This window comes from Episyrphus balteatus, chromosome 2, assembly GCF_945859705.1.
Source record: "Episyrphus balteatus chromosome 2, idEpiBalt1.1, whole genome shotgun sequence".
Lineage (NCBI taxonomy): Eukaryota > Metazoa > Arthropoda > Insecta > Diptera > Syrphidae > Episyrphus > Episyrphus balteatus.
This window is the reverse complement of record NC_079135.1, coordinates 67,336,313-67,362,493: the sequence shown is the minus strand read 5'-3', so window position 1 is coordinate 67,362,493 and position 26,181 is coordinate 67,336,313. Positions and strand designations below refer to the sequence as shown.

At 33.7% G+C, this 26,181-nt stretch overlaps 2 protein-coding genes across 2 annotated transcripts; one reads left to right on the top strand and one right to left on the bottom strand.

The window, feature by feature from the left end:
• Positions 1 to 1,239: 1,239 nt before the first annotated feature.
• LOC129911686 (V-type proton ATPase subunit D 1) lies at positions 1,240 to 2,468 on the bottom strand. The gene is made up of 4 exons (XM_055989549.1): positions 2,314 to 2,468; positions 2,060 to 2,177; positions 1,622 to 1,985; positions 1,240 to 1,564 (listed from the first exon to the last, which is right to left on the bottom strand). The coding sequence occupies exons 1-4, from the start codon at positions 2,352 to 2,354 to the stop codon at positions 1,347 to 1,349; spliced, it is 741 nt and encodes a 246-aa protein (XP_055845524.1). The 5' UTR covers positions 2,355 to 2,468; the 3' UTR covers positions 1,240 to 1,346.
• A 2,827-nt stretch (positions 2,469 to 5,295) lies between these two features.
• On the top strand, positions 5,296 to 25,235 carry LOC129909871 (tRNA (cytosine(34)-C(5))-methyltransferase). Its single transcript, XM_055986992.1, has 9 exons — positions 5,296 to 5,319; positions 5,389 to 5,465; positions 5,528 to 5,605; positions 5,664 to 6,272; positions 16,412 to 16,554; positions 16,616 to 16,948; positions 24,014 to 24,645; positions 24,709 to 24,858; positions 24,924 to 25,235. The coding sequence occupies exons 2-9, from the start codon at positions 5,400 to 5,402 to the stop codon at positions 25,058 to 25,060; spliced, it is 2,148 nt and encodes a 715-aa protein (XP_055842967.1). The 5' UTR covers positions 5,296 to 5,319; positions 5,389 to 5,399; the 3' UTR covers positions 25,061 to 25,235.
• Positions 25,236 to 26,181: the final 946 nt, after the last annotated feature.

The following is a 26,181-nucleotide window of genomic DNA, read 5'->3' as shown; positions in this document are numbered from 1 at the left end:
CAAAACGTTGGGTGTTAAAACAACATATAAAAAATATTTATTTTTTGTTAAATCTTTTTTGATAAAGATATTTTTTTAAAACTTTTAGTTACTTTCAACTCCCAACAAGGCCTCTAAACCGAATTTAAAGCTAAAATTGTCAATGCGGCCGCGTCGTCAAAAATACAGAGTTTTTTGTCTCTGCTGAAAAAAAATAAAAATGTTACTTATGTTGTTTTAACCATCACCGATTCATATATGGTATGTATTTTGAACTTTCTCGTCAATCAAGGAAGCAACCCTATCGCAAATTGTATGGGAACTATTTTTCCCCAGAGACAAAAAAATACCCCGGACTTGACTAGAGGTGGCCGAGTGGTTAAGGAGTCAGATTGATATAATTCAAGGCGCTCTCCGCACGTCCACTATTCAAAATTATTTATCAAATATCCTGAAAATGTAGGGGCTTCGAAAGTATGCCAAAAACCTAAGAAAAAACAATCCTGAAATAACGGGGTTTGTACCATCTGATCTGACCTCCTACCTTTCATTAGAGCCCACGTGTTATTTTTTTCCCAATTTTCGTGACTGCAAAGTTCCCAAAATGGGAAAAAGTTACTATGATTTGTTTTCGCAATAAGGTTGAATTTAGTTTTATATTGAATATTCTGAAACACTCACTCTAAATTGAAATTTAGAGTGATTTTCTGCATAAGAATTTTATCTAGTGGCCCTGGCCAGTTACTTTATTCACACATAAAAATATTCTCTCATTCTTTTTACAATTCCATTTCAGAATATCAACATTGCCTTCATTTAATCGGTAAAAGCGAACTCAAATAAATTCAAATAATTTCGTCCGTTATGTTTAAGAACAAAATCTTTAGATAACTTTATTATTTTTTTTTTTTTTGTTTTAAACTGTTAATAAACATTAACTAACAACTATGGAATATTTATATGTAACAATTTTGCTTTTTTATTATATTTTTTGTTTTGCATTCAGTGAAATAAACAAAAATAGCATTTTAGTTTCTTCTTTTTTTTTAATGAAAAATTAATAACAATCAAAAGAAATAAAACAACAATAACAAATCAGGAAAAAAGGCAATATTTTAAAAATACAAAAAAATAAGAAAACTTTTGATTCCAATACTTAAAGAAAAAAAACTGCAATAATCAAAAGTTTAACGTAAAAATACTGCTTTTAAGTTGTTGTTGTTGGTGGTTGTTGTTAATTATTGTATTTACAATGCTATATTTTTTGTTATTGTTTTTTTTTTTTTATTATAATTTTTATATTGTTTTTGTTTACACAGCAAAAGGGACGATGTGACAACGAGAAAGACGAAAACTATTTGATATTCCTAGAACAAGACATCATCGTCACCCTCGTCGAGTATATTGGCTTGGTGATGAACATCGACGCCAGCTTCCAGAAGAGCGGCTTTCCTCTCATCCGCCTTTTTACGTGAAATCCTCTTCTTGTCCTGGATCTTCTTCAAACGGTAGAACTCTTCACGCTCCAACTCGTCCAGTTCGGAGATAATATAAGCCAAAGTACGTTCAATACGAGGAATAATGACTAAGACACATAAAAATGGTATTTAAACAACTTAAAACAGTTAAACCCTTAAATTACCGTGTTCAATAGCATTGACTCTTCTGTTGGTAATTTTGATAACCTCATCCAAGGTTACAAAAGATGTTTGTAGAGAAGCCAGCTCTACAAGCAATTTGACGGCGCTCTGGTAGTTCTTCTTTAGTCTTGCCAATTGCTGACCACCACGAGCCAAACCAGCCAATTCATAGGTATCAACACCATCCGTATAGGATTCGAATACGGGCAACGTAACACCGGCAACATTGTCCTTCTTTGTGCGGATCTTGATTTGTGCCTTGGTGACATTTTGGAGGACGACTTGATTAAAGTCACCAGTGGTGAATTTGGCTTCGGCTAGAGAAAATGCAGCTTCTTTCATAACTTCACCCATGAGAGTCTTGGTCTGCACGGGACAAAATTTAAAATTAGTCACGAGTTTTTATTTTACAGATAATGCAAAAAGTAATGGCAACTTACTTCAATGATTTTTCCCAAAATCATACGGAAACGCATTTGGAGAGCATCGGCTTTCTTTTTAAGCAGTCCATGGCCTTTTTGTGCACCAGCCAAACGTGATTTCATCAACATTTGAGCTCTTTAAATATAAATTGAAAAATATATTAAAAATTATTTTAAAAAAATCAATCGAACAGGGATTGTGTTGGTGGATTCAAATAGAATTTATTTTTTTTTATTTACAGATATCTTAAGATTTTGTTTTGTAAACTTACCCACGAGATGGAAAAATTGCAAGCCTATCTTTTCCGGACATTTTGCAAAGGAGTAATGCTTTTTTATTAAAATTTTCTTTTCACAAAAAGATGGAATAATTTTTTTTCAATTTCGTTTTAGTGAAAGAAAATTTTTTAATAGGTCAGCTGACAAATGTCTTATGACCTGTCAAATGATGAATTTTTTGCAGGGTGACATCTATGAGCAAACACAAGAACTATGGGGACTACCTTATCATTTCAGTACTGCTTTTAATGCCTGGTTACACTGTGATTTTTTAATCGATTGAAAAATTAGGTGGGGTAAATATACTGTGCCAAACCAAGTTCTACTTTTGGATTTCGTAGAGGGTAAAGGCTTGGCCACACCGAAGGGTACATGCGGTAGCGGTACGGGTACTTGTATGAAAAAAATTCAAAACTGACACATCAACGTTCAGATGTGGAATTTTTTTCATACAATTACCCGTACCGCTACCGTATGTACCCTTCGGTGTGGCCAAGCCTTAAGGCTTGGCCACACCGGAGGGTACGCGGTAGCGGTAAGGGTAGCGGCAACGATATTTGTATTAAAAAAATTCCACACCCGAACGTTGATGTGTCAGTTTGGAATTTTTTCCATACAAATACCCGTACCGTTACCTGTACCTCTACCGCGTACCCTCCGGTGTGGCCAAGCCTTTAAAGCCTGGTACGCTGCTCGCGCTAAATTTTAGCTGAGATAAAATTCCCATACAAGTTATCGATAACTTGTATGGGATCCATTTTATCTCGGCTAAAAATTTTCGATAATTTGTATGGGAGCTAAAATTTAGCGCGAGCAGCGTACCAGGCTTAACTTGAAAATCAATAGGGGTATTCACGATCTGGTGCAACAGGTCTAGTAAAAATTTAAAATTTTATTTTTTTACAATAGATCGTGAACGCACCTCTTCTTATCTATTGTAAATATTGAATGGAATCCATGATATGAATTATATCAGCTTCACTCTTTTTTTTTACGGAGTTGTCTTTCCACCGATGCTTCTTCTTTTTTTTTTCAAGTTTTTTTATAATTTCATTCTTTGTTGTGTTCGGGTTAATTTATTTTCACAAATTACATTAAAAGAAACAAAATAAAAAAGAATAAGAATAAAAAAGATAAACTGTTCATCATGGGCGACACGCGACGGCGAGCTGCCATCTGTCAAAAAAAATTTACACCATTGTATTTTTATTTTGCAATAGGGTTAGGGTATAGCAAAAGTGCAAGACCATTGTAAAATTTCAATCCATATATTTTGTTGTTGTAGTGTTGCAAGATTTTACACTTTTGCACTTTTGCAATGATACAAGACCAGTTGCATCGGATCGTGAATACCCCTAATCATGTTTGTTTGACATTTTGAAAACCACACGAAAAAATTATCAGTTAAATTTTTTTTTTCGGAAAATAAATAAGTTTTTATTTTGTTGTATGGCTCTGTACGCTAGTATGGAGAAAAATTAGCAGCCATATTTATAAAAGAATCTTAAAGGTTGTTTAACTTTGAACCACCTCTAAATAGCTCTTAAAGGCTTGGCCACACCGGAGGGTATGCGGTAGCGGTACGGGTAGAGGTAACGGTACTTGTATGAAAAAAATTCCAAACTGACATATCAACGTTCAGATGTGGAATTTTTTTCATACAAATATCGTTACCGCTACCCGTACCTCTACCGCATACCCTCCGGTGTGGCCAAGCCTTTAAGTACAAATTGTGTATTTATAAAGAATTTACACATTGAAGCAACGTTGCTTACGGCCATATTATTCACTAGTTTAAAAAATACATCTGGATGTAAACAATGTCAAAAATAAATCCAATATCCATAATATTCACTACTTAAATCCAATCTTAAATCCAATTTTTTAAATCCAATCTCGTTAAATCCAAAAAAATTTAAACTGCTCTCTGGAAAAATAAAGATGAATGAAAATTAAGGCTTAACTACATTGGCTCAAAAAGTGAAAAAGTACAAAAGTGAAAATTTTCAAACGCATTTTTGTATAGTTTTTCGGCGTGAAAAATTAAAACAAATAATGCAGAAAGCTTATTTTTTGGTCTAATAAACAATTTGTATACTCTTTTTCACAAAACAATTGCGCTAGCCAGAAAAAAAATATTTTTACTTTTGTAATTTTTCAAAATGTGGTGTATGTAGTTAAGCCTTTATACAAAATTTATTGAATAATCACATCATTTTTTTTTTTTTGAGTGAATAATATGAACAAAAAATTAAATCCTTGGATTTATGAAATTCAGATACAAGGGATGGAATTTAAAATTAACTGTAATCCAAACTAAATTCCAGAGTGAATGATATGGCCATAAAGCCTGGTACGCTGCTCGCGCTAAATTTTAGCTCCCATACAAATTATCGAAAATTTTTAGGCGATATAAAATGGATCCCATACAAGTTATCGATAACTTGTATGGGAATTTTATCTCAGCTAAAATTTAGCGCGAGCCAGCGTACCAGGCTTAAGCCTGGTACGCTGCTCGCGCTAAATTTTAGCTTCCATACAAATTATCGAAAATTTTTAGCCGAGATAAAATAGATCCCATACAAGTTATCGATAACTTGTATGGGAATTTTATCTCAGCTAAAATTTAGCGCGAGCAGCGTACCAGGCTTTAAGAAAACAAAAAAACTGTGAAATGAATCCAAAAAATTTTCATTTCAGATATCTCCGAAAAAAAGTGCTTCAGCGGATATTTTTCGTCTCACTGAAAAAAACTGGGAGGCTTCAGAGATCTCTCTTTGTGTGACGCAGCTCATGAAACCTAAATTCATGCTCTGTTCATGCTTCATTCCGAAGCACAAAAAAAACCCCAACACAAAGCTAGGTGGCAGTAAAATCGGTACAAAGAACCATAAACGTAATACAACGTAAACAACACGTGTTCAAATATCATATTTGACAGATTTAACGTTTCGGCATAAAATAAAAAAAAAAAAAAAACACCAACGAACGACAACGAGGTACGTTGCTGCTGGTGCTTGTCTTTATTTAATTTATTTTATTCTACTTATTTTAATAAATAAAACAAGAAAATTTAAACATGGGTCGTGATCGTGGTAAAAAACAAAATCCCTTTGCTGCCAAAAAACGCAACAAGAGGCAAATGGTAAAACTTTCTCTTCCTACACAAATCAGGCAATAAATTTTGATGATTCTCATTTTGTTTAGGCCGACAAACCTGACAAACGTTCGGAGCCCTACAAAGAAATCGTACGTGAAAATGAATCTTTTGATAAATATTATAAGGTAAGATCATGCACAAAACATCCAAGTAACATTAAATTGAGTAAATAGTTTGATTTAGGTACAAAAAATATGCAAAGACGAAGTCGAATGGTCAAAGTTCCTTGCTGCCATCAAAGACAATCTACCAACCACATTTCGTGTGACTGGTTTTAAAGATGAAGCAAAAGCTCTTCTAGAATTAATTAAGACCAAGTTGTTTGAGTCTTACGTCGAAGGCGTTTCCGAATTGCATCAGATTCCAAAGGAAAAAGTTGAACGCCCACTTTGTCTTCCTTGGTACCCCGAAGGATTAGCCTGGCAATTGCATCTCACTCGTAAAGACATTCGTCGTTCGGAGCACTTGTTTCGTTTGCATAATTTTCTGATTGTTGAGACAAGTGCTGGAAGCATAAGTCGGCAAGAAGCCGTCTCCATGATTCCGCCACTAGTTCTCGATGTCAAACCAACCGATAAGGTTCTTGACATGTGTGCGGCACCAGGTTCGAAGACTGCTCAGCTAATTGAAGCCTTACATGCCGAGTCGGACAATAAAATCCCACCTGGCTTTGTGGTAGCCAATGATGTTGATAACAATCGCTGCTACATGTTGGTACATCAGGCAAAGAGATTGAATTCTCCGTGTTTTGTCGTAACCAATCATGACAGTAGCCATTTCCCTAACTTGCTTGTAAGTATTACTAACAGCGTACATTATGTCGATTTGTAACATCTTCGCGGTCATAGTTTAAAAAATGAAAATATTTAAATAGGAAAGCCAATGACTCCTTTTTATCCCTCGTTATATTTGCGCCGCGGTGTGCAATTTTGCATTTTTAGCGGTACTTTATTCAGAATTCAAAGTCATCCCAACAAAAATATTGTGATGTAGAATCAAAGCATAGTGCGGAATTTTGGTCTAAAACTTGGCCAAAAATATTTGGGCACATTTTTCACTTCAAATAGGTACCAAATGACTAAAAAGTTATTTGGAAAGTTATTTCATTTTCTTTTTACAGTAAAACCCACTTAAGTGCTTACCTTTTCAATTAGTCATAAAAAAAATTATTACAAATCAAAAAATGCACGGACAGTCCTGTGCTATAACTTTTCTTAAAGTTGGTAGTTTATTCTTTATTTTGCTTTTTGACTCAAGTTGTTTTATGGAGTAGTTTTTGAAATAATTTCCGAAAAATGAAAACCCAACAGTTCAATTTATAACACAATTCAAGATTTATTAGATATAATATTAGGAGGATAACTTACTCAAATGGAGGTTAAATCGCAAGTGAAGCTTACAATGACTAAACTAAATTTATTAATTAAGAAAGAGAAAGATGTATACTTATTTAGATAGAGAAATGAAATTAATGTATTCGTTAAGTTACACTGTGAGAATTAATATTTTAAATAGAAAATAGTACAAATTCAACATCCTCCGCACCACAAAAAAAGTATAGTTATACAATTTCAAGGTTATATAATAATTGCACTGGACGTCGTAGCTTTGTTCCATTGGCTAATCGGATAAGACAAGCACGAACCTTCCCATCACGACCAGGAAATACTTCTTCTACTACTGCTAGTTTCCAAAACAGCTTCGATATGGATGGATCATGTACAATGACAACATCATTTGTTTGAATCTTTGTGGAACCTCCAATCTTATATTGGTGAAGAGAACGAAGTTGTTGAAGATATTCAAGCTTCCAACGTTTCCAAAAAGCTTTCAACGTCTTCAGTCTAGAGTCCCATTTAACACGAAGATTTTGACTTGTTTCCCCTTCATCGAAACGTGGCATATCTAGAGAAAAATGAAAACCAGTTAAAAAATGAGAAGGTGTAAGAGGACTTATGTCCTTAGGATCATCAGAAATATAAGTTAAAGGTCTAGCATTAATAACACTTTCAACTTCAACCAGAAGTGTTCGAAGCTCTTCGAAGTTAAGAACTGCTCGTCCAATTGCTAGCTTCAGAACTACCTTAACGCTACGAACAAGGCGTTCCCAGAAACCTCCCCACCAGGCTGCTCTTTCAGCTATAAACTTCCATCTAATGCCTTCACCATTCGCAAAACCTTGTACCAACTCAGATCCCACTATATCGTTCAAAACCTTTAATTCTTTTGACGCACACTTAAAGGTCTTGGCGTTATCAGAGTAAATTATTCTAGGCTTGCCCCTCCTAGCAAAAAATCGTCTTAAAGCCAGCACACAACAATCCGTCGTTAAGTCTGTCACCAGCTCCAAATGCACAGCTCTGATAGCACCACAAGTCAACAGCAGAATATATGTTTTCAATGATGGTTCATTGGCAGCAGCATTTTTGATGTACAAGGGGCCAGCGTAATCTATACCCGTCATCTCGAAAGGCCGCGACGTAAGCATCCGTTCTCTTGGAAGAGGAGCAATCGGTTCAGATCCAGGTGAAGCTAGAAGTTTTATGCAAACCTCGCACTTCTTTATAACTGATTTAATTAGTTGCCTGCTTCTAACGATCCAGAATTTCTTCCTCAACTCAGCAAACGTAGTACCTGTACCACTATGTAACATTTGCTTATGAACATGCAACACAATAAGCTTGATGACATGAGACGTCTTCGGTAAAATAATTGGAAAAGCTGTGATATCTTCTTCGTTACAGTCTCCAAGTCGACTATGGACTCTTAGTATACCATTTTCAAACTTTGGATTAAGAGTATATAGATCAGAAGAGTTATTAACTTTCCTACCTTTCTTTATCGCCTCAATTTCCTCAGAAAATTCGTAATTCTGGACGTATGTAACCCAATAATCTTCAGCCTTTTGTATCTCGTCTGCAGTTATAACATGGCCTTTTGCTTCGAGTCTTAGTTCATCCTTCGGTGTTATTCGAAATTTCGCTCCAAAGAACCTTTTTCTCAAACGAGGTAAAGCACGAGCCACCAATGACGTCACTCTGAGCAGTTTTATCCAACTACTATAGTTCTTAGCTAGTAGAAGTGCTCCCATATGTTCAACGGGCGAGGTTTCGTTAACGTCCGGATTATCAGTCGTTACATGTAAAGAAAGTAAAGTGTTAGAAATATTGTAATCAATATCATTTTCCATGGGCCAAGAATTGGATTCGTTACACAACCAAGTAGGTCCTTGCAGCCATGATTCGGAACTTGCTAAGATTGATGAAGTCACACCTCGTGTAAGCAAATCAGCAGGGTTGTCTTTTCCAGGACAATGGTTCCATTGAAATCCAGCTGTGAGCCTTTTAATTTCATCCACCCTATTTTCGACGTAGGGCTTCCACTTCTTATTCGAAATGTTTCTGATCCAAAACAGAGTGATCTTGGAATCACTCCAAAGCCAAACATTACTAAAAGAAACTTTAAGGTTTTTTAACAAATATGAGCAAAGCCTTGCTGCAATAAGTGCTGCAGTAAGTTCCAGTCTTGGAAGAGACAATTCTGAAGATTTGTCGGTTTCTTTCAAAGATGACACCCTATTTTTAGCGCAAAGAAACCGAACAGTCACCTCATTCTTACTGTTTGTAGCTTTCACATAAGCTACCGCTCCGTAGCCACTTTTACTTGCGTCTGCAAAAAGATGAAGCTCTCGACACTTGATTTCTCCGCCATCAAAAATGCACCTTGGTACAGAAACTTCTTTTAAAGCAGCAATACCGTTATAAAAAGAATAGAACGCTTTTAAAATATCATCCGGCAGTTCATCGTCCCATGCTATTTTTCGCTTCCAAATCATTTGGAATAATATTTTAAAGTTAATGAGAAATGGACTTAAAAGTCCCAAAGGATCATAAAAGCGAGATATTACCTGCAATATGTTCCGTTTCGTTGGTTTCGTTTTTAATGAAACATTTGAATTCAGTACAGTCTCGATGTCCACGCTTATTTCATCTGTGTAAATATACCATAAGACACCCAGTACCTTCTGACGATCAGGCGACACTTCGTTGAAAGATTCTCTTAGAGGTCGATGGTTGCTGTTCCATTTGCGTAATTTCATCGAAGCTCGGTTAAAAATGCCCATCGATTGATTGTAAACTCTGTTTGCAAATTCTGCATCATCAACACTCATCACAAAATCGTCGACGTAGTAGCTTGCTTCCAAAACTTGACAAATCTCGGGAAACTTCTGCGATTCAGACTGGATGTGCTTTTTCAAAGTAGCTGCTAGTATGAACGGGCTCGATGTTACTCCGAACGTTACACGATTCATTCTGAAGATTGCGGGTTCAGAAATAAAGCAGGTGTCATCGATTTTGCTTTTAAACCAAAAGAAACGATGAGAATCGCGATCCTCTTCATTGAGACTAATTTGAAGAAAGGCCTTTTCAATGTCTGCAACTAAAGCAATCAAACCGGTTCTGAAATTGAGAAGAATCATTAATAAATCAGGCAGTAAATTAGAACCAGACTTTAAGCAGTCGTTAAGCGATACACAATCTTCTGCATGTGCAGAGGCGTCATAGACAATGCGAAGCTTCGATGTCTCCTTGTCCTCACGATATACACCTCGATGGGGGTAAATAATATGTTCGAGGATGATCTGCAACACCCTCGTCTTCCACAATCTCAGCGACTCCACTCATAATTAGTTCTCTTATCGCATTATCGTACCTCAACAAATCTGCGGGTGATCTGGAAAGTCGTTTAACCAAAGATTGGAAGCGCGAAAAAGCACCGGCGCGGTTATTGTCCAATGAACTATACTCGTCTTTCCACGGCAGGCTAGCCTCGTACCGACTCGTACCGAGTGGAATTTTTTACGATGCACTTGTCGATATAATCTTCAGTGAAGGAATCGTGTTCGTTTTGAATTGGTTTTATACCGATTGATTCAAGATCCCAAAGCGTTCTTTCGTCAAACGAGCTTATTAGTAAACTATTCGCGTACGATGACTGAGCACTATAAAAACAAATTTGAGTCGGACCTTGCAACGTCCACCCGAATAGTGTATCAATCGCCATTAGAGTGTCATTAATACGAATGGTATTTTCCGAAACAACGCGCCAGTAATTATCCGCTCCGATTAAGACTGAAATGCCCTCATCTGGATGAGAGTCAAATGGGCGACCATCGGCTAGGACGAGATTATAATTTTCAACGCATTTTTCGGGAGGAATGCTTAAAACATCCATGCATATTGAAGGGACAACAATCGCGTTTATAGTTATCATTTTTTCATCGTATTGACTTTTCAATAATAGTTTGACAATTTTATAGTTTTTCTCCGACGTTGATTGTTTTTGATCACTTCCGAACGGAATGACATTAATATTTCGCGAGCCAACAACAGGTAAACAGAGTTTTTCTACGAGCGAGTCTTTGATAAAGGTCATTTGACTGCCACCGTCTATGATTAGTCTTACGTAAGCGCTTAATTTTGTATTCGTATTTAATGCGAATACCGATGCCGTTTGTAAGAAAATATTTGATGGATTGGGTTTATTCATAGACGCATATAAGTTCAATGATTTCGTGCTACTCGGACTACCGACATTACCGTTTGTCTTAGCCACCTGTTTTCGATAATCTGGATCGCACATCGACTTTGCAGGTCTCCCCCCACAAGCACCGCACTTAAGATTTTTAACAAAGCACCGTTTAGATGAATGCCCCTTTAATGTGCACCGAAAGCATCGATTGTCTTGTTTAAGTAAATTTTTTCGTTGTGTGACAGTTAGTTGGTTATCACATTCTCTTGTTTGATGTGCGACGGACTTACAAAAAAAACATGCTGTGGGAGCATTAGACGTTGTTAGTAAGCCAGCTGCAGTGGATATATGTTTCGTTTGATTCCTCCGATTATTGCTTCCTTCTTTTTCATCAATCGAATTTTCAAGAGCTACTATTTCTCTTTTGATGAATTTAAGAAGGCCCGTTAGCTGTTTGTCACCATCAAACATAAAAGAGCATTCACTTTCTGATGACACATTATTACCGTTTTCTGGATTTGGATCATTTGATTCTTCGCTAGAACTCTTAACATGAGTACGAAAATAATTGGCACGTAGTTCATTAGGTAAACTGCTCAGTAATTTGGTCTTGAGCATTATTGAATAGTTACTCGAAGGTATACCGAGAGCCGTCAACGATCGTATAGAAGAGGTTACCGTATTATAAATGTTTCGTAGACCCCGAATGTCAACTTTTGAGTTCAGCATTGAAATGGACATTAATTCGTTCATATTTTTATCGATTAACTTATCAGCGTTCCCGAACTCTTCTTGTAAAAGTGCTAAAGCACCATCATAGCAATTACCACTCGGTGTAAAGCCAGCTATTACATCGGCAGCTTTTCCCTTCAACACTGATTGGAGATAATTAAATTTATCTGTCCCAGATAGGGATTCAGTATCGTGTACCGTAGTTTTGAATTGCTCCCAAAAGGGAAGCCATTCTTTAAAATCCCCAGAAAATGATTTTAGAGACAGCTTGGGTAATTTTACTCCGTTAATACGATCGCGTGATAGAGAAGTGTTAGTAACGTTAGGTGATGTCTGACCGTTAGAATTTCTTAAACGATTTAACCGTTCGAGACGTTGATTTAACCGCGTGATTATGGAGGTGACCTTATCCTCATACTCGACAACTTGCTCCATATCTTTAGTTGCTGTTTCTAGATTGGTACTAGGAACATATTCGTTATTAGCTTTAGTAAGCCCTTCATAAGCTACGTTTGCGCGATTGAGAAACACAAGTAGTTCTTCTTCAATATTCTCCCAATTGTCTTCGTTCGTGGACAATGGGTTCGAATCAAGAGTTTGCAAATATTCACTTGCACTTTTCGTCACACGAGTTACTTGTCCTATATATGCCGCGCGGCTTGCGTTTTCCATCTCGATATTATTTGATAGAAGATCTTGATTGTCCCGGGTTTCGGCACCATGAAATAATTTCCGAAAAATGAAAACCCAACAGTTCAATTTATAACACAATTCAAGATTTATTAGATATAATATTAGGAGGATAACTTACTCAAATGGAGGTTAAATCGCAAGTGAAGCTTACAATGACTAAACTAAATTTATTAATTAAGAAAGAGAAAGATGTATACTTATTTAGATAGAGAAATGAAATTAATGTATTCGTTAAGTTACACTGTGAGAATTAATATTTTAAATAGAAAATAGTACAAATTCAACAGTTTTCGAGAAATAAAGTTTTAAAAATCAAATTTAGAAAAAAAAGTTGTTTTCTTTTTTTAACTAATTTTGTATAAAATTTTGCAATATTATGGTCCTTTTTTATCATTATTTCTTTGATGCCGGGTACAAAGGGGTTAAGTCAAAAAAATCGATTTTCGGATTTTTATTGGACCTCAGTCAGTTTTTTTTTTCTCTTTCATTTGGTCACATCGCCATAGCTCTAGCGTATCTCCTTCCGTTAGAAATGATTCGGTACAAAGGGTTTAAGTCAAAATTTTTTTAAATTGTATGGTACTAAGGGCGTAAGTTGACTTAACTCCTTTGTTTTTGCATTCATTTTTAATTTTTAAATAAAAAATTGATCCTAAAGCGTCAAGTCAAGAGGAAGAAAAAAAAAAACGAAAAGCGATTTTTTTTACTGTATTATATTATTTCAAAAAGAATTTTCACATTTGGTAATTAATCACATTAATATTTCCAACTTTCTTTTATAAACTAAACCTTGTTATCAATGTAAACAAAGATTTTTCTTGACTTAACACTCTAAAGTGTTAAGTCAACACAAATTTTTTTTAAAAACGGTAATTTTCTGGTCAACAGCATATGGATATTAAAATAGATCTTATAAATGATGTTTCTACATCATTACTTTTAAAAAATAATAATATTCAGATTTACAAACAAAAATTGAAACTTCAATTTCATTTTTCTCAAAACTACATTTTCTGACTTAACACCTTTGTACCCGGCGCCAAAGATTTAATGACCTGGTAGTTTTTAGTCAAATACTAATACGAATTCATTCAAATAAATATCAAAGTTCCTAAGAAATTAAAAAAAAACCTGAAACATAATTTTTTTACGGAAACCCAGTTTCTTTTTTTATTTGCAACCAAATATTGTATTTGCATTTTTTTTTAAATTTTTAACTGAATGCACTGTATTTAAAGAATTTTAGGTCAATTGGAGCTAAAATGACCAAGTTATGAGTATAACTCTTGGCAACTCTTGAAATGCAATATTGTTCTACATATCTAGCAGTTTAATAATATATTAGTAGTAGGGTGTGTAAAAATGCTCAAGGATGGAATTTTCAATTGTAATAGCTTTTAAAAGTTGCATTGCTTTTTAAAATTAAATCCTGCGTTTACAATTTTCATTTTAATAAATATCTTTGGCTCGCTCAAAATATGTAAAGAAATCGAAGAAATTTGGATTTTTAGATATATTTGAAATATATGTTTGGATACAAAAACAAATATATTAAATATTTTTAGGCTTTCACGTGATAGATCATTCCAAGAAAAAACTTTTAAGCTTATATTTGTTGGAATTCAACACTAAGTAAATGAGCTGCGAAAAATAAGCGAATTAAAAAAAATCATTTTTTCATATAAAATCGTTCTTTTCTTAACAACCTATACCGATTTGAGCGAGCCAAAGACGAACGATATCATAATTTTTAAGTTAAAATTCGTAAAAAAAATCAAACTCGAGATAACAATTTTACATGACATTACGATGCTGGAGAATGCCAAAAAAGTGGGTCCGCCAATTGTGTCTGTCTGTCTGCGTGTCTGTCTCTATCTGGAGCTGCAGCCTAAACAAGTGAAGTAATTTTGTTCAAACTTGGTAGTTAGCAGTTTTTGGTAATTCCCTAGAGGGGAAATTGAATTTTTTTTTATGACCAAAACTAACGGTACCTGCCATATAACGGAAATAGAAAAGTTAATTTTTTTCAAAAACGGCTCTAACGATTTTGATTAAAATTTTTGTGTGTAGTACTACACATAAGAGCCAACTTTTTAAATAAAAAAAATATTTTTTGTACCGTTATTAACGGTACCTGTCATAGAACGGTTTTTTTCGTTTCTGAATATCTCGTACAAAATTAACCCGATTTTAATAAAAAAATTTACACAAAAGTGTTTAAGTAAAGGTAATATTAAAATTTTTTATATTTAAAATTTTTTTTTTGAAAATTAGAGTACTTTTTTTCGGCCATACAAAAGTGACACGCCCTAATATGTAGCTTAGACCATGTTGCGGCGTGTTGCGCTATTTTAAAAACACTAATGTTTACAAAAAACAACGAAAAAAGTGCAAATTTTTTAAGTGTGTACTTCAACCACTTCGTATGAGAAAATAGAGTTGCATATACAATTAAATTTTTTTTAGAATACAATTAATACCTTGATTGCCAATATCCATATAAAAATTTTTCACTAAAATCACTTTTAAGTAAAAAACAAAATACCTACTTAGAAAAATCACTTTTTTATAAAAATCGCAGAAAAAATCGTGTTTACCCAAATAGTGCAAGTTGCAACTGATGGTGTCGCGAATTGGGTTGACCAATTTATAGATAGATTTCACTAAAACCAGGGTACGGTTATCTAGCTGTTATGGGACATACGCTTAATTCTGGGGGGCAAAATTGAGAAATTTGATTTATGACCACGTTTTAGGTCAAAATACCGCACTGTGCGCAGTGTGCTATTTTTCATTTTTAGCGGTACTTTATTCAGAATTCAAAGTCATCCTAACAAAAATATTGTGATATAGAATCAAAGCTACAGAGAACAGAGCTTCATACAATAAAAGGTTAACAAAGAAAAAACAAATTACTTGCCGTTCTACAACGTCTTGAAAATAAAAAAAATCAGCAATAAAATATTAAAATCCAGTTGAATTTTTCGGGTGAAACTTATCGTTGCGTATTTCGTTATGTATAGATGTTAGCTGACAATTTATATTTTTGTATTTTTTTTTTGGTATTCTATCAAAGTGTAAGGATTAGAAAAAATGTGTTGTTTACTTATAAAATGGAAGAAAACGTCGTTTTGTTTTAAGACCTGAGGCCCATTATTCCATTTGTGCTTTTTGACTTTGTGAAGCGTTATAAAAATGCATCCTTATGTATCCATCGTGTTTTTGAGCCTAAGATTTCCGTTGGTATATTCTGTGTTAGAATTCTTTAACTTTTCTTGCTTCTAGTTTGCAACCCCATACAATTTATTTGTTCAGGCAAAAACCAATCTTTTCATGTTTTGAAAAATCGTACATCACATTTTTAGAAATCGAAAATGACTTGACAAAATAAGACGAACAGATTAAATAAATTTTTTTGATATCTTGCTTCGTTTTTGAGATATAGACAGTTTAAGAAGCAACTCCCAAAATCGTTTGCTCGATGTCGGCTCTTCCCAATCCATTGTGGTTGGACATAATAATTAAATATATAATTTTTACTATCAATAAAGTTAAAAGTTATATTTTGTTTGGAAAAAATATCAACCGCTTAAACCGCTTATTTGTTATTGGCAGCAGTGTAAAGTTTTTTTTTGTTAATACATTCAAACCCGCTTAAATGAAACGCCAAAAAATATTTGGGTTTATTTCTTTTTAAGCAGGTTTTCCAATTAATATTAATTTTTCATTAAAAAAAGTCAAAGGAATAACGTAATATATTTGGGTCTTTCTCTTGAACGAGTAAGTTAAACGGGTTCTGTCGTACATGCTTTTTTTTAAGAAGAAGACAATTTTCTATTAAGGTATATATAGTTTAAAGACAAAATAAATCATAAAATAATTTTGGTAGCCTAAATCTGTCAAATAGACCTTTGTGCAGCGATTAGTCAAGTTTTCTTTAACTTAATCTTCTTTACTTTTTAATTAAAAATTAGAAAACAAATCCAGATGGTAGCCAGTCGGTATTGAAATTCGACAAAATTCTCTGTGATGTCCCTTGCTCTGGCGATGGAACAATGCGAAAAAATCCAGATATTTGGACAAAATGGAACTCAGCCCAAGGAACTAATTTACATGGGTATGAAGATATTTACATATTTTCGAATAACATTTGACTGAATTCACAATTTTGTTTACAGCATCCAATACCGAATTACTCGCCGTGGAGCTGAAATGTTGGAAGTTGGTGGTCGTTTAGTATATTCCACTTGTTCAATGAATCCTATTGAAAACGAAGCCGTATTACAACGTATTATTCAAGATTCGGATGGAGCTTTGGAGATTGTTGATGGTTCCAGTTTAGTGCCGGGACTTAAGTTCAATCCAGGCATGACTGATTGGGTGTTGGCGTCGAAGGATTTGGAGATTTTCACTAGTTTTGATCAAGTTCCAGAGAAATATCACACTGTGATAAGACCTAATATGTTTCCACTGCCGGCTGGTGAAATAGAAAAAATTGGATTGGAAAAATGGTAAGAGAAATGCTAGTTTTTAAGAAGTAGGAAATATATTAAGAAGTATGTGGCATATACGGAGAAGATATGGCATTCTTTTTTCTCTTTTTCAATTGGCAATACAACGAGCACCAACTATTTATGTATTTGATTATAAGACAGTGTTCAGTAAAAAAAAAATATAGCGAGCAAATTCAGTAATAGTAAACTGTTTGATGGTCAAACAAGTAGCATCTAATATTCGTTTTCTTATGGGGGTCGATCTTGGCTCATCATAAAGCATAAACGAATTCAATAGATTTTAGTGTGGATTTGTGTCAGTGATGCGAGTGTTAAATGTTGATAACACATTTGTATCGCTGTTATCATTTCAATGTCGAGGGGATTATAATTCATTCACGTATTTGCTTCACCTCAGAAATCAGCGGCAAGCTTCCTCGCTGTTGTTTTTGCATTTGCTTGTACCATGTGTTTTTATGCCTATCATTCTTTTTAATTCGTATTAGAACGTTGTATGATATTCCTTTTTGATGAATTTCTCAGGACACAGTTGGTATCGCTATGTTCAATGGCAACATAAAATGTGTCGATCGTTTTCTATTTTTTGAAAGATGGTATTTTTAACATGAATTCTTCCTCGGATCTTCACACTTTCAATTCGATCAAGGTTTGTAGCTCCTGCTGTCATACGAAGCATCTTCATCATAATTAGACGAGTGTAAGGAGTGTAAGGAATCGCAACTCCTTTAAGATCCTTTAACCTTCAGGGGCCTTGTATTTAATGAAGAAGGGCATACTATTTGCTTATGCTAGTCTATGACGATTTATTGACATTTCATGTCATTGCCAAACCAAAGTGTAGTCAGTATGTTTGACATTTGTTTTTCATCAATTTTTTGCCAGGTGTTCTGTTGAACTCCTTTTTCATAGTCTGTTGACCATAGAAGAACTTTAATTGCGAATGCGAAGCGGCACCACAATCCCTTTAAGATTTGATCCTCAACTAACTAAGCTCTCCAATCAGATGTATGCTTTGCCAGCTGCTTCCAGTTTCAAACGAAAAGTTGAGGTCCCCTCTTTTCTTTCTCTACTGCGCTCTCCCCCAGCCCCAGGGTTAGAGTGGAAGGTTTTCTGGACCGGAGTTTTACTGTTCATGCGCTTTATATGACATAATAATCTCATTAGCTGGTTAGGTTTGACTAGGTTAGTTTTCTTGCTCCACCCGTACAGTACTTTGTTAAATCTACTTCTCCTATCAAAGTACACGCGACCAAAAACCTCCTGAATTTTCCTCTCAAAACAATCTCAAGCGTTTTCATCCAGTTCATACCTCTAGACCATACAGCAGGAATGTGATTATAAGAATCATGTATAATGAAAATTATTTTCTCGTAGTTCTTTGCTTGTCAACTGCCTTCTCAAACCATAGTAACAGCGCAGCGGTTGGCAATAGTAATCCTTCGTTTGATTTCTATGTCTAGTTTGTTGTCCATGTTTATTGTGGAGTCTAGGTAGAGGAAGTCCTTTACTACCTCTAAGTTATGGTTTTCCATTAGGGTCGTACTTATTTTACTCTTTTGTGAAAATTGAGTTCGACGCAACTTAAATCAAGTCCAAAAAATTATTAGAAAAAACGCTATTTTTTCATATTTTTTATCTCTAACTCTTCCTAGCCCTATATTGAGAAGTTGTTACTAGAGCAGGGTCGATATTCTGTGTCCAGTGATGGGTAAATGGCGGATGTTTGATCATTCATACGTATAATAGTATTATACGTATGAGAGTATTATACGTATGATACCGTATAAAAGTATAAGAGTAAAGTGGGCGTTGATTTGGAACCAATCTAAGGGGCGTCCCAAATTTATTTTCCTAAGGACCACCCTATTGACCATGGTGACGTGTTCGTCAATACATCGGTGTTGTGTGTTGTTCGCTGACGACAAAATATACTTGGTTTTGCCCTTATTACCGTTAAACCTATTTTATCTCATTTTCTTGAGATAGATCTCTAGAAAATGTACTGAAAAGTGAGATAGAACTTAAGCCCATTCTTTTTGCATAATAGCCATTGTGTTGTTCCGATTACGTCAATAACATCGGCATATGCAAGCATTTGAACGATGAAGTCTCTGGTGTTTACGTTAGGGTTCTTTAATATTATTTCAAAGAACGATGTTAAAAAAGTATTTCTAGTGTGTTACTTTGTCTAAAACATTTTTACATCAAAGGTATCGGTGAGGATAAGGGTTTTCTTCAAGATCTACCAAAATATAAATATTCGGTCGATTTTAAACTTTTCTCATCTAAAGTCACATTAGCTGTGTTTTATTTTTCTCGTGATCCAGATCAGATCATGAATTTATTTGCGAAACAATAACAAAACAAAATCCTACTTTTGTTGTAAAGCTAATAAAAACAATTCTCTGATCTGGATCACGGGGAAAATAAAACACAGCTATTAGCTGCGTTCCTTTGGAAATATTTATCTACTTTTTAGTACTTAAAGCTGCTTTGAACTACTTTTTCAGTATAGCAAAGTAGATCAAAGTAGTTTTAAGTACCAAAAAGTAGATAAATATTTCCAAAGGAACGCAGCTATTGATATGGACCTATCGGTATCTTGACGAAATGCTTCAGGTGATCATATAATAGCAGAGAAGATCTTATTGGCTGTTGCCTCCGAAGCTACCGCAGTTCAGAGGATTTCTTTTCTTTAAGATCAGGTTGATACCATATTTGGCAGACAGGTTGTAGCATACTCACAATCAAGTCATCGCCTGCTAATTTAAACAGCTACTTTGAAAATTTAGAGATTGCAAAGAGAAATTCTCAGCATCGCTTGCGACTCTACTTCGATGTTGTTTCTCTGCACTAAGTGTGACGACCTTCAGCTAACCAGTTAAAACAATCTTCATATAGTGTTCATTGGTCGTCGAGTATGGTATGATTCTTTCCTTTTCATATTGAAAGAAGGTTACTTTTCAACGATTTCGTTTAGCTCCTATTAGCTTGAAGACAAGAATCATGAGCCATGTCTCCCATTTTTTCCGAAAATCTTAAGTGGCTTCGACTGTCCAAACCACTTTTCAATTTTTGGATAATTCCTTGAAAGCCTCGAAAATTGTTCATTTAAAATCTCGTTAAAATACACTACATAGTTGTTAAAAATTTCGTTGTCTTCTACAAAAAAAAATGCTTTTCATAATGATGAACTTTGATAAACGAATCAGCTTATCAATTCTCCTCCTCCTTTGAGAGTCTATTTTAAAAATTGTTGCAACGTTGTTCTTGTTTTGTCGTAGATTTTGAATAGCAACAGTCGGGCTAGAAATTTCTTTTCTGTAATCCACTTCTTTTTATTTTTAACTGCCTTAGCTTCATGCACCACTCTTGAATTTCTTGAAGTTATGGTTGATTCTTCCGTTTTCAACCACAATCATGCAAGACCACACTAAGAAAGCTTTCTTATCCTTTTTCCTTATTAATCAAAATGTAATACAAACATAAAAAATAAATGAATTGGAACTGCAAAACATTGTTTTTATTATTTTGCAACTTGCAAGTTTTCATACAATCCTTAAGTTTTGTTTTTATTAATTTTTACATTTATAATTTGCTTAATTAAACAGCTTGTATTAAGCAGACCAAATGTCTCAACTTCTCAGTTAATCCGTATCGCTTTCAAAATCAGTTAGCTGTGCTATGTTGCCACTGACATGTCATAGTGGTTGATTTAAATATTTTATTTCTGCTTTAGAATCTTAGGTTTCATTTTTACTTGCGATATAGGTACTATATATCAAGTTATGCATTCGTACAAAAAAAAAAAGTTGAGATAACATTTTCCATGACATTACGATGGTAGACAATGCCAAAAAAGTGGGTCCCGGAAGTCCGTCTGTCTGTCTGTCTGTCAGTCTGTCTGTCAGTCTGTCTGTCTGTCTGTCTGTATAAGGAGCTACAGCCTAAACGGATGGACCGATTAATGTCAAACTTGGTATGTAGCGTTATTTGGCGACTCTCCAGAGGGGTTTTTGGAATTAATTTTTTTGGACCAAAAATAACGGTACTTGTCATATACCGATTTTAGTAAAATTGAAATATCTCAAAAACGGCTCTAACGATTTTGTTTAAAAAATTCAAATGTTAGTTTTAAGCTAAGGTCTATCTTTCAATGAAAAAAATTTTTTTTGAGAATCATTACACGGTGTAACACTCAAAATATACGCGGGTGGAGACCTATCAGGTTTTGTAGAGCTAGTCGCACTGAATACGAAACGGTATTTGAAAATCCCCTAACACCCCCAAAATCTGGAGTTACGGCCAAAAAACGGTTTTTTGGACCTTCACCCATTGAAAAAATTCTAGCTTCGACAATTTTTTACCCATTTTCGATTTTTTTACAGTTTCTGATAGAAGATAAATATACCTTTTCAACAATGTATAAAACATGTAACTCGGTTAAACCACTTAGAATTTATAAGATGTCAAAGTTCAAAAATTCAATTTTTTTTGTCATTTGCCCAACTTCGGTATCAATTTAAAGTATATGTTTTCAAAACAACATGCTATTTAAAAAATATATTCTAAAACTATATCTATTTCCCAATTGATCGAGGTATTTTTTATGAAAATCACTTCAAAATTGGCTTAGAAAAAAAAATTTTTCGATTTCAACCCAGATACAGAAATTGGAACTTTTAGGTATAGAACAAAAATGTTGTTTCGGCACGTAGTAGGATAAGTTGGGCGCCAGGATTTGATGAAGGGTTTTTGTAGAGGAGCTCAATACAAACATTTTTTTTCTTTGGAAGGGGGGTCTATCTCCCCCCGTTTAGGTGGGAGGGGCATTTTTCTAAAAAAAAATTATCAAAATAAAAAAAATTATTAAAAAACAACGGCAGCACTTACAGTAATAAATGATACCATTTCCAAAAGGCAAAATTGTGCATTTGATTCTTATTTTTAAATCAATATAATATTCCCAATAGTTTTTGAAATAATCGATTTCAAAGTTAAAAATAGGGGAAACAAATTTTTTTAAAACTCATTTTATACTATTTTTGTCCAGACTGTGAATTTTAGTAAATAAATTACTTAAACAGAAAACTGCCTCAATTAATTCCTTATCAAAAAGTGAAAACTATATGTTTCTATGTCTTCTAGTTTTTGAGAAAATTGAAAAATAAAAACAAATAAAAACAAAAAATATTTTGAAAAAAGAAAAATCTGATAAAATAATTTTTCAATTTTCCCAAAAACTAGAAGACATAGAAACATATAGTTTTCACGGTTCGATAAGGAATCAATTGAGGCAGTTTTCTGTTTAAGTAATTTATTTACTAAAATTCACAGTCTGGACAAAAATAGTATAAAATGAGTTTTAAAAAAATTTGTTTCCCCTATTTTTAACTTTGAAATCGATTATTTCAAAAACTATTGGGAATATTATATTGATTTAAAAATAAGAATCAAATGCACAATTTTGCCTTTTGGAAATGGTATCATTTATTACTGTAAGTGCTGCCGTTGTTTTTTAATAATTTTTTTTATTTTGATAATTTTTTTTTAGAAAAATGCCCCTCCCACCTAAACGGGGGGAGATAGACCCCCCTTCCAAAGAAAAAAAATGTTTGTATTGAGCTCCTCTACAAAAACCCTTCATCAAATCCTGGCGCCCAACTTATCCTACTACGTGCCGAAACAACATTTTTGTTCTATACCTAAAAGTTCCAATTTCTGTATCTGGGTTGAAATCGAAAAATTTTTTTTTCTAAGCCAATTTTGAAGTGATTTTCATAAAAAATACCTCGATCAATTGGGAAATAGATATAGTTTTAGAATATATTTTTTAAATTGCATGTTGTTTTGAAAACATATACTTTAAATTGATACCGAAGTTGGGCAAATGACAAAAAAAATTGAATTTTTGAACTTTGACATCTTATAAATTCTAAGTGGTTTAACCGAGTTACATGTTTTATACATTGTTGAAAAGGTATATTTATCTTCTATCAGAAACTGTAAAAAAATCGAAAATGGGTAAAAAATTGTCGAAGCTAGAATTTTTTCAATGGGTGAAGGTCCAAAAAACCGTTTTTTGCCCGTAACTCCAGATTTTGGGGGTGTTAGGGGATTTTCAAATACCGTTTCGTATTCAGTGCGACTAGCTCTACAAAACCTGATAGGTCTCCGCCCGCGTATATTTTAAAACCTCATTTTTGTAACACCGTGTTATTAACGGTACCTGCCATAGAACCGTTTTTTTCAAATCCGATTATCTCCGAAACTGCTTATTCGATTTCAACGAAACTTTTTGTGAAGAAGCATTTATATAATTTAAATATAAGCCAAAAATAAGATTTTTAAAAAAATAATGTTTGGATTTTTTAAAAAATTTTGAAAATTTTTTTTTTTAAATCAAATTTTCGAAAACGGGACATTGAATTTTTTTGAAATTTTGTTTTTAGATGTTGATTAGTGATTTCTAAAGAATGGCATACCAATTTTATTTTAAAACTTTTCTCCAAAAAATTATTTATAAAAAATTAGTTTTTTAAAAAACGGCTCTAACGATTTTGAAATTTTTTTTTTCTAAAAATGCATCTTAATATATCAATCAAAACTGCATACATGTTTTGGAGGGCAATTTAATTTCAGATTTTATTTAATTTTTTTTTTTAAACGAATTTTATTTTTTTTTCCAAATTTCTATATAAAAAGTCTTAAAAATTTAAGCAACTTTAACTCTAAGAGCAAGTTCGTGCGACCCAGTCGTGCATTTTATTTCTTAATGTATAATAAGTGGCGATACGACTTACTTTCGCAACTGCCGTCACACTAGGTGATAATGGCTTGGCATAATTTAATTAATTTGATATAATAATAATATAAGTATTTTATGAACCAGACTTAAGTTTATGCAGTTTGTGCATTCAACTCCTCGATATTAAATTTTTTCGAGATGGGAATTCATGGATTGCATTCAAAATATTCTTTAGATACAAATTGATCAATGTCTCAGTATTTAATATACTTCTTACGAAAATTATTAATCAAATTTTTTGATATTACTTTCAGTATGCGCATTCTTCCTCATCTACAAGACACAGGTGCTTTCTTTGTCGCAGTTTTACAAAAGAAAAAAAAACTACCCTTTGAAAAAAATGACGCCGAAGCGCTGGAGAAGCCAAAAGAGAAGGTGGAATCAACTGATGGCACTCCAACTGAAGAAGCTAAATCAGCACCTTGGGGACCTCAACGTAAAAGGCGCCGCCTTCATGGCTACAAAGAGGATCCATATGTGTTTTTCAAAGATGATGAAAATGTATTTAATGAAATCAAGAGCTTTTATGAATTAAATGATGCTTTTGATAGAAAAAGTCTGTTAACAAGGTGTAACAATGAAAAAAAGAAAAACATTTACTATTGTTCAGAGCCAATACGTGATTTGGTTTTGCTGAATGAGGATTCAGTAAAAATAATTAATACAGGAGTCAAGACATTTGTACGTTGTGAAAATCGTTACTCCAGTAACTCGTATCGTTTGGCTCAGGAAGGTCTACAAACATCGAATGCATTTATTGGAGAAAGTCGTCGAATTGAAGTTAGTAAAGAGGATTTCATATTGTTGTTACAATGCACAGATCCCACGAAGCCACCTTCAACGACGGAGTTGAGTGAGGATACACAGAAAAGAGCAAAAGAATTAGGTAAGCTTTTTCTGATAGTTTTCAATCTTGAAAAAATGTTTAAACTTTCTATTCGATGACCAGGTGTCGGATCTTGCATTCTGAAGTATGTAGATAAGCGATTTACTCTTTTTGTTGTTGGATGGAGAGGCTCATCAAGTCTTCGCGCTTATGTTGATGTTAACGAAACTGTACATATATTACGGCTTCTTGGAGCTGATTTGTCCAAATTTGGTAAGTGAGATACAATTAAAATCCGAAATTTTATCGTATAAAAAAAACTTTTTGTTTTTTTATAGAAAAAAATAAATTCAAAAAAGTTGAGGATAATGCTGTTGTTGAGGAGAAAGGAGAAGAAGATGATGCTGATATTGTAGCAGATGAAGTAGCAATCGAAGCAGATGAAGCTGTAGAAATGGAATCAAAGGATGAATAACATCCATGCACAAATTAAATCACATGTGTTTTTTTAAACTCCAATATGATACATATTTATCATAAGCATTTTATGTTTTGATTACTTAAAGGATATACATATTTGATGAATGTATTTTTTTTTTTTGTTACTGTAAAATAAACTTAAGTTTTTCTTTTACTCTAGAATTAAAATGTAAAAAAACAACAATTTTCGTATTGATTAATTTTTGAAGAGTTTTTTTTTGAGAAAGGAACTGAATTCTGAAACGAAGTGCTGACATCAAAATTTCTTGCAAAGCATAATAATACTGCATTTTCTGGATTCTGGTTTTGGAGTTGTAAAGGATTTCTGAAATGAATATTCATGTCACTGTGGCAATTTCCCCAATCTGATCAGTAATGAGCTACATGTATTTGATTTTCTAAGTATGGCTGTTGTTTGCTATTGGCCAGGCGTAAAAGATTCCTTAAAAATGCCAGCGAAAAAAATAAACAGGCCCTACTATGAATGAAAAAAAAAAAAAAATCCCTGAGAAATGTTTTCGGGATGAGGGCTCTCAATCGAAAAAAAAACTATAGGAACTTTTGTTGCTCTTTCACTTTTTTTGTAATTATTTTTATTAATAAAATGTAATGATGATAAGAGGAAAAGAAGTTGTGTTTGGGGTTTTTTCGAATGATAGTTTTTCTCCCAAAACCAACATTTATTCAGAATAGGACTGAACATGTCCCTACGTATTTGTCGGAGCGAAAATTTGTCAGATCTCAAAGGAATCGGAGAGTTTTTATCTGTCGGGAGTACACCTCGAAGCATTATTCGTATAAAATCGGAGAGTTTTCCGCTCCGACGGATACTTGACTATAGATTCGATTTTCTCCTGATAGTCGTTTATAGCGATTTATAAATTATGTCTGGTGGCAAACCACAAGGCAGCAAATTTACATTTATGTGTTTTTTTTTTACTATCTATTTAACTTTACGCCCGTCAATTAGCATGAAAACATAAATTTACAAAATGAAAAAGGAATAATTTTATTTGAGATCTTTATGTTCATATACGTATGGAGTATTTAACCTTCAATAATAAAAGCTAGAGAAAAAAAAATTTTATATACATACATACACATACATATACAGGG

What these genes read in the sequence shown, in the direction of transcription:
- LOC129911686 (XM_055989549.1), bottom strand. Translation starts at nt 2,354, where the DNA reads ATGTCCGGAAAAGATAGGCTTGCAATTTTTCCATCTCGTGG. An exon ending in TTTTGGGAAAAATCATTGAA is followed by an intron (nt 1,986 to 2,059) that starts GTAAGTTGCCAT and finishes TGTCCCGTGCAG; the next exon opens with ACCAAGACTCTCATGGGTGA. An exon ending in AGTCAATGCTATTGAACACG is followed by an intron (nt 1,565 to 1,621) that starts GTAATTTAAGGG and finishes TATGTGTCTTAG; the next exon opens with TCATTATTCCTCGTATTGAA.
- LOC129909871 (XM_055986992.1), top strand. Translation starts at nt 5,400, where the DNA reads ATGGGTCGTGATCGTGGTAAAAAACAAAATCCCTTTGCTGCCAAAAAA. An exon ending in AACGCAACAAGAGGCAAATG is followed by an intron (nt 5,466 to 5,527) that starts GTAAAACTTTCT and finishes CATTTTGTTTAG; the next exon opens with GCCGACAAACCTGACAAACG. An exon ending in AGCTGATTTGTCCAAATTTG is followed by an intron (nt 24,859 to 24,923) that starts GTAAGTGAGATA and finishes GTTTTTTTATAG; the next exon opens with AAAAAAATAAATTCAAAAAA.